At 57.2% G+C, this 7,828-nt stretch overlaps 1 protein-coding gene across 1 annotated transcript; it reads right to left on the bottom strand.

Moving 5' to 3' along the window:
• Nucleotides 1–672: 672 nt before the first annotated feature.
• RHOU (ras homolog family member U) lies at nt 673–5,487 on the bottom strand (the record flags this gene model as incomplete). Its single annotated transcript, XM_082481468.1, has 3 exons — nt 673–1,200; nt 4,283–4,341; nt 5,154–5,487. 3 exons carry the CDS (start codon nt 5,485–5,487, stop codon nt 745–747), a joined length of 849 nt encoding a protein of 282 aa, XP_082337594.1. The 3' UTR covers nt 673–744.
• Between the last annotated feature and the right edge of the window lie 2,341 nt (nt 5,488–7,828).

Here is a 7,828-nt window from a genome sequence, read left to right as displayed (position 1 = left end):
ATACAGAGGAAACCGCCACTGCTCGAGGTAGCGAGTTAAAGCTTGGTCATGTTCCTCGGGCTTCCACACAGCTTCCCGGGAAGGAGGACAGAGACTTTCACAAAGTCAGGAGGTGAAAAATGAGATGTTGGCTCCGTAAGGGATTAGGTTCCCTCACCACATGTTCAAGGTATATTCATGACCTTTCCAACCGTGGCATTTGCGTATAGATTACAGGTCTCGCGTACCCTTTTTAAAGCGATCCCTAAGAGCGTTGGCTTGGGAAGACACGGAGCAGAGAGCAGGAGCAGGGTTTTAAAGCTACAAATGTCAGTTAGGAGGCACAGTGTTAATTTTTCCCTTTGATCGTCCATGTACAGAGCTCTACGTTTCCACCGTTGCTTGCGCGTTCCTCCTGCGAAGTCCTGGCAGCAAAGGCCACCGGTGTGCTCCTCCCCATCGCATACACTTTACAACACAAGAAACCGAATCCTTTGGACAAATCCTTCTACCCTCACAGACACGTGACGAGAGAACCTTAATGAGAGGTTTTAGTCACGAAACTGGATGCCAGACCTGATTTATAGCAATTATTTAACTAAGAATCCTTCTGCCACCCTCGAAAGGGCAACCAAGATATCCAGTAGCAACATATACACATACATACAGATCTACACTATACACTTGGGACGACACAGAATGAGATTTCAGCTAATATAGCCTCTATCCGATTTCCTCAGAGCAGCACTTGGGTCCTTGCAACCCCTATACAAAACAGCAGTATTTTTTCCACCAGGATTTGGAGAGGTTTTTCATCTTGTCTGGAGTCCTACACTTGGATTTCTTTGGTTGCTGCTGGGTATCCGAGTACTGAATACCAGCCACGATGGCCGCATCAAAGACCTCCTTGAGGTTTTTCTGAGTCAAAGCAGAGCACTCAATGTAGGACGCGGCTTTTATTTCCTCGGCACAGAGCTTCGCAGCCTCCTCCGAGACCGGCTTTTCTTTGCACTTGTCCAGCTCAATGAGAACTTTGACATCCTCCCGGAGGTCCGACTGCGTCCCGACCAGGATAATGGGCGCCTTGGGGCAGTGGCATCGGATTTCGGGAACCCACTTCTCACTCACGTTCTGGAAGGACGAGGGGCTCACCACACTGAAGCACAGCAAGAAGATGTCCGTGTTGGTGTAGCACAGAGGCCTGAGCTTGTCGAATTCATCCTGCATGGAACGAAATCGCATTAGCACCCAACAGAAAGAACACATCATCCCCAGAGGACTCCCGGATACGCTCCCTAGCTGATGTTTGGAGGAGCTCAGGATCACCTGCCGCTGCAATCTTGAGAGGCACCCTGACATCAGCACCCAGACCACCCAGCATTAGAGCAGAAGTTGCCCGAACCCGGCCTGAGGTCTCACCCTGCATGGCTGCAAGCCAGCGGGCACCCTGCCACCGTCAGGCACGCGGGACGAAGGTGGTGGTAGCTAAGGTAGCTAAGAGTTTCTGATAAATGCCGCAGCTTGTTTATTTCCTTTGCTCTTTGTACACCGTCCCTCTGCCCCGTTTCAGTGCAGGAGCAATGCCGCGGGAAGCAGGTTACGGCACACGAGGAACGAAGCCAAAACCAGAAGTACGGGAGGGAGAAGGTACTTTCTACACAAGTCCACCTCTCACAGGGGTGCGTCAGGGAGCCACGCTGATGGGGAGAGCCCGGGTACCTCGAAGCTGCTGCCACCCCTACCTCCAGATACGGGCAAGGGCAGGGCAGCAAGCCTACCTTACCTTTCCTGGACTCTAAATTGGTGACTACTTAACAACATCCTCCAGGATACGGGAATAACTTCCCTGCCTTCCCTGCCGTTGTGCCCGGGGATTTAAATCTGATGGCAGCAATAACTCCCAATGTGCAGGCTTAACATGCCAATGGCATAGAGTAAGAGCTTTACCTTTCCCTCCCACCCATGCCACATCAATCAAACTGCAAACAGGCCTCCCAGGCTACCTTTTTTTTTCTTTTTCTTTTTTTTTTTTTTTTTTCTTCCTTTTAGGGCAAACTCCAGCAAAGCAGGCCCTTTTTCAGTTTCAGGAACTAGCCACAAGAAAGCCAAACACCTCCCGGTAACAAAAGCGTGCTGATCCTCGGCGGAAGAATGCAGCAAGAAGCAAGGGTTAACTCCAGGCAGGCTGCTTTTATGCTGACAGCAGGATAAAAGCAGGGTAACACTAGCAGCCTGAACAGGTAGGATTTGCCTCGGCGGCAGTGACATTTTAATTAAAACGGACCGCGTTCTCAAAAGCTCTGAATTGAAAGTGCAAAGAACACACGCGCAGCTGAAAACATCACTCTGGTACCAGCAGCTCACTGCTGAATTGCAAGTCCCACGTTCATTTTTGAGATGTGAAATTTTGCTTTAAAGTCTCTGGGAGCCCAGGATACGCAGTTTAAAGCCCCCTGGAAGCCTCAGAAGTCTCCTTTCGCTTGAATGAATTTCTTCCAGCAGTTATCTCCAAGAGACACAGCGATTTATAAAACACGAGTCAAGAAAGCAAGCTTCGTTAGCTCTTGATTCTCAGATTAAGCCTCAGAGGGAAGCAGGCTCTCACCGCTCAGCTCGAGAGAAACCCCACGTTTAACCAGAGCTGCTGCTCTGAACCACAGGGCCGTTTACAGAGAGGCACCTGGCCACATAATCGCCTCTTCTTGCTACCTGAGCAACCTCAAAAGGGCTCACTTCAGTGTGTTTGAAAGCCAAACCCAGACTTTAAGGGTTTCTACCCAGATGAAACAGCACCCTTTATATTCCAAGTACACTCCCGCGGTTTCAATGGTAGGTACCTGACCCGCAGGGACTCTACACCTCTTCGGGTTGGTGACATTAAAATACAATTTCCCTCTGCCTGGAGTGCCTTTTTTTTTTTTTTTTCTGCAGGTTTCAGCAGCCATCTCACTGCAGCACTGTTTTACCGCAGTATCCAGCTAGGTATCTTTTAATCGGGACGACTTCTGTCGGTTTAGATAACCCCTCCGTTTTTAAGGCAGTGACTCAATCCATTCCCATTGCACTTGGGCAGCCGGAGCAAACTTCTCAAACCATTAACAGCAGCGAAGGCAAGAGGTGACTGGGCCTGCCCATCCCTCCTGCCACTTGCATTGGCGTTTCCACAGGCGCTGCCTATCCACAGGCTGTCACCCGGTGGCGACTTCACCTGACGCACTCTGCATACAAACAGGCGCAGCCAAGGCTGTTGCGGTACCACCCCATCTCTTCAGCAGGGCCCGAAATCACAGGACAGTTCTGCTGTTCTACTTCGTATCGTTACCCGCCCAGGCTGCCTGTAGGATTTTAGCTTCGGTTTGTAGGGCACACGGGAATCCTACGCTGCTGTCTAGGACTGCACAGCCCTTCAAACCCCTTTCCTAAGTAGGGCGCCCAGTTACTACTCATCTAAATAGGTTTGTATGTTAAGGCCACTGAGATTTTTCAGTGTGGTTTTTGGTGAAGGCGTAGACCCAGATCCACAAAGCTGCGCAGGAACCTAACTCCCACTGCCTTCAAACACGAGCTCGGTAGCGAAATACTTTCGGCTACTTTTGGCTATCTGGACTCAAGCCCTGGCAAGCAGTGTCACCCACTGCTCAGGGTGGTACAAGCCAGGGACTTGCAGAAAATGTAAGGCAGTAAGAAATGGGTTCTTTTTACGTATCAGGCAAACTAGGACCTGAGAGGGACCAGCCACCCTCAACCCTTCAGGACTTAAGACTACAGCAAAGCTCAGCTTTGGGGCAGCAGCCCTTTCAAAGGGGGTGGGAATGGCAAATAAGTCTCCACAGACAGCACACAACAGCACTTTTTTCTCCCTTAAGCTTCTGCCCCTTCAAAACCAGCTCTCTATCTGTGGACACCTACAGCTGCAGATGCTTTGCACGCATACACACCGTAATTCTTAAAACCACAGCTATTTAGCAAAAACAGTGACAACCGCTCAAAGTGAAAACCAGTTGGCCCTTGAACCCCCAATATATTCAGCCTTTCTAGCCTGGCTCAGCAGAGCTGCAGCCTGAGCCAGCGGAGCAGCAGCCCGTGCCCAGCCCCCATACGGAGGCACACCGTTCCGTCCCCCACCCTTCAACAGACACCGGGCAAAGCAGCGGGGTAAGCAGCAGCGAAAACGATAGGAGTTTAATAAGATGATCAAACACTGGGAATCCTTTCAAACCCATGAAGTCATTAGCAGGACTACTTTGCGCAACAACTTCTCCCCTCCCGCTGTCACTTAAATCAAATAAGTGGCTTCACTGACCTGACCAGCTGTGTCGCAGAGCTGAAGTCTCACCGGCTTCCCATCGACAGACACGACAGCTTTGGAGAGAGGGGGGGGGGGGGGGGGGAGGGAAGCGTGGTGAGTCCAATTTTACACGTTTTCCATTAAGGAAAAAAAAAAAAAAGAAAGAAAGAGAAGAGAAAGGAAAGAAGATAAACCATCCCTCAGCTCTTTCAGTCCTCTCTTCAATTAGTTTAGATTTAACAACTTCGCAGGGCTGGCAGGGGAGGCTGTCGCTAACACTTGGGCGCACACGGGGCCCTTCGGGGCTTTTCCGATTCATGTCGCCGCGAAGGACGAGGCGGGCGGGGACCCTCCGCGGGCGGCGGGGACAGCGAGCCCCGCTGCGAAGGGCTGAGTTTATTATCCCCTCGTACCTCTCCAACGCGCCCGGGACACGGGGAGCCCCCCCCCCTCCCCGAACCGAAGGGAAAAACCCCGACCCCCCTCTGCAATGGGGAGACGAGGCGAGTATTTAGTAGGGTTTCTTTTTAGGCGCCTCCTGTCTCGTCTCGCCGAGAGGTGGAAGTTTTAGACCGGAGAGTGGGTAATTAAAGCCCGGCCTCGGCCGCACGGCGGGGCGCGACACCAGCTGCCGGCCCGGCTCCGCTACACGGGGGCTCAGCCGGTGCTGCCGGCCGCGATGGCAGTCCGACAGGCTCCGGTCCTGCCCCCAAATAAATTAATAACGAAATAACCGAAGCTGGGCACCCAGCCCCCCGTCCCCACCCCACCCCGAGCAGCCCCGCCACGGCACCGGGGGAGGCACAGGCGGGACGCGCCGCTCCCCGCGGCGGCAGCACCCCCTCCTCCCGCCGCTCCGGTCCCCGCCGCCGCCCCCGGCCCTTACCGGAGAAGTTGTCGAAGGCGGTGGGGATGTACTCGGTGGGGTACCCGTTGGTGGTGTAGCTCACCACCAGGCTGGTTTTCCCCACGGCGCCGTCCCCCACCAGCACGCACTTGATGCTGCGCCGCGGCTCGGCTCCCGCTCCGGCTCCGACCCCGGCTCCGCTCCCCGCCGCGGCCCCGGCTCCCGCCGCCCGGCATCGGCCGCCCAGCGCCGCCCCCAGCGCCGCCGCCGCCCGGCCGCTGCGCACCCTGCGCGGGGGCACCGGCGGCACCTCGCAGCCGCCCGGCACCGGCTTGCTGATGTAGCCCGCCTCGCCCTCCTGCTGCGGCGGCATCCGCGCGGCCACGCCGAGCCCCACCGGCCGGGGGGCGGTGCGCGGCCCGGGGCCGCCGGTCGGGGGGCGGCGGGGCGCGGTGGTGGCAGCGGCGACGGCGGGCGGGCGGTGCGGGGCCCCGGCGGGCCGGCAGGCGCGGCGCAACCGCCGCGAAGCCAGCCCCGGCGCCGCTGGCGGTTCCCGGGGATAGGAGGCGGCGGCGGCTGCGGCGGCTCCCAGAGCAGGCGGCGGAATCCCGACTGCACTGCGCTCGCCTCGCCCCGCGCTACCGAGTCCCGACCGCCGGCCCCGCGCCTCCGCGTGACATAGCGCCGCGCGGGGAGGAGCCGGCGCCGTGCGGCCCGGCCCGGCAGGCGGCGCCACCGCGCCCTCGCGCCGCCCGCCCCGACGGCCGCGGGCAGAGGGGTGGCGCGCCGCCGCCGCGCGGGCGCGCCCCTCATTGGCCCGCTCGCCCTGCCGCGCCCGCGCGTCCACGAGCCGGCGCGCCGCCATTGGCTGGCGCGGCGGAGCGCGCCGCCCGTCCGCCCGCCCCCTCGGTGTCCGCGCCCGCCCCGCCGCCGCCGACGCCGCCGCCGCCGCCGCCGTCTCCGTGCGGGAGCGGGGCAGCTGCCGCCGGTCCCTCCGCCTTAGCGGGGCGTCGGGGGGGGGGGGGGGGAAGTTAGCCTCCGTGCCCAAGGGCGCTCTGGAGCAGGGGGAGCCCCTCGCCCGCACCGGAGGTGGTGTCGTCCGTAGGACGTTTAGCGCAGTTGAGTTTCGACGGGTAGTGTGGGCGTGTTCGCCGCCGGAGCAGTGGGCGCTCGGTGAGCTCCCGCCCGCAGGCCCGGGGAGGGAGGAACTGGGCCGTGCGCCGTGGGAAATGGGGGACTACGTTTTTAGCAGCCTTGAGACCAGTTGGCCTTGGGAAGTTTTGCGGTCGAGCATGGAAAGTGAAAACCCGCTAAAAAGTCAAGCTTTGCCCTAAATTGGTAGAACTATGGGTACGTTCCTTCTGAGGATCTTTAACAGCGCTGTGCAAACGTGAACGGTGCCAACTGGAGAATGTGGGGTGTAGATGTATCCTCCTTTTGCAGGTGGCAAGTACAGGTAGCTGAAACGACTGAAATTCCACGATTTCAGTTTACCATTTTCATCAGCATTTTGATCCTAGTGTGACCTGGAGTCCTCTTTCCCCATTCCCTTGCTGATGGGGAAACCCACATGATGCGGCGGGGTTCATTCCGCGGCATGTGCTACAGCTGCCCATCACTCCCCAGATGCACTTCCCAGCCTCACTGGAGGAGCTGGGAGTGTCTGGCCTATGGGGCTGCCATCCTCCTGCTTCTACAAACCCTGGAGCTGCGTGGTCTGAGCACCGAAGGGCCTGCCAAGGCTCGTGCCTCGTGGAAGCAAGCACTCACTGCAGCTGATCTTGCTTTGCTGCGTGCCCTGGCCACTTCTGTGGGAACGGCCACTGTGGCTCTCCATGGGGCTGTGATGCTCCTGCACTTAGAAGGCATTTTGGGCTCTCCAAAGCAGAGCCTGAGCCAAGGTCCTCCATGGCCGAAGGCAGCTGGGAGCACCCCAGGTTGGATGCCCCGTGCACGCAGTTGGAGGGGTGGGAAAGAAACAGCTCCCTGGAGACCTGTGTCCGGTCAGCAGCACCCACCCACTCGCTGCAGGGAGCACAGCCGGGCAGGGACGGAGCACAGCAGCCAGCAGAGCACAGGGGCTCAGTGCGACCCTCATGCACAAGACCTTTAGGAGCCACTGACCCACGTGTGGGACTCCCCAATCCTGCAGGATTCCCTTCCCTAAATGAACAAAGACAGCACTGTCGCGTACGGGAGTTAGCGCCAGAGAGAGACATCATGGGGCACCCAGCTACAAGCGAGAAGCTTTTCCCTCTCAGGTGCTTTCATATATTGATCCCCCTGTGAGGAAGCCTGAGAAGAGGAGGTCACCCAGGCAGCTGAGCTTTGCCAGGATCGACAGCCAGAAGGATCAGAGCAGGAGCCTGCCTGCGCTCAGGCATGTGCTGAAATAACAGAAACAGCTTAATTTGTACCTCTGGTTGTTTTGGTGCAAGTCCTCTTGGGGATGCCTAGGTTAGAACAAAAGCATTCTATTTTAATTTAGTGTAATTATAGCCTGCCTACCTACAAAAGCTGAATTGCTTTAACAATACTGTTGCAGCTAACTCCCCGGAGTCACGATGTAGTTGTGCCAGGATAAAGCTAATAAGGCTTATTCTTGTTGGGAAAGGGAAAAACATTACGTGTGTAAGTGCAGGCTCCCTTTGCAAACAGCTGCAGCTGTTTGAAAGGTTACCACCACGGCAGCCTGTTGCCACAGTTGTTCCCGA

Source organism: Vanellus vanellus, assembly GCF_965231255.1.
Source record: "Vanellus vanellus genome assembly, chromosome: 3".
NCBI lineage: Eukaryota > Metazoa > Chordata > Aves > Charadriiformes > Charadriidae > Vanellus > Vanellus vanellus.
This window is presented reverse-complemented; position numbering and strand designations above follow the sequence as displayed.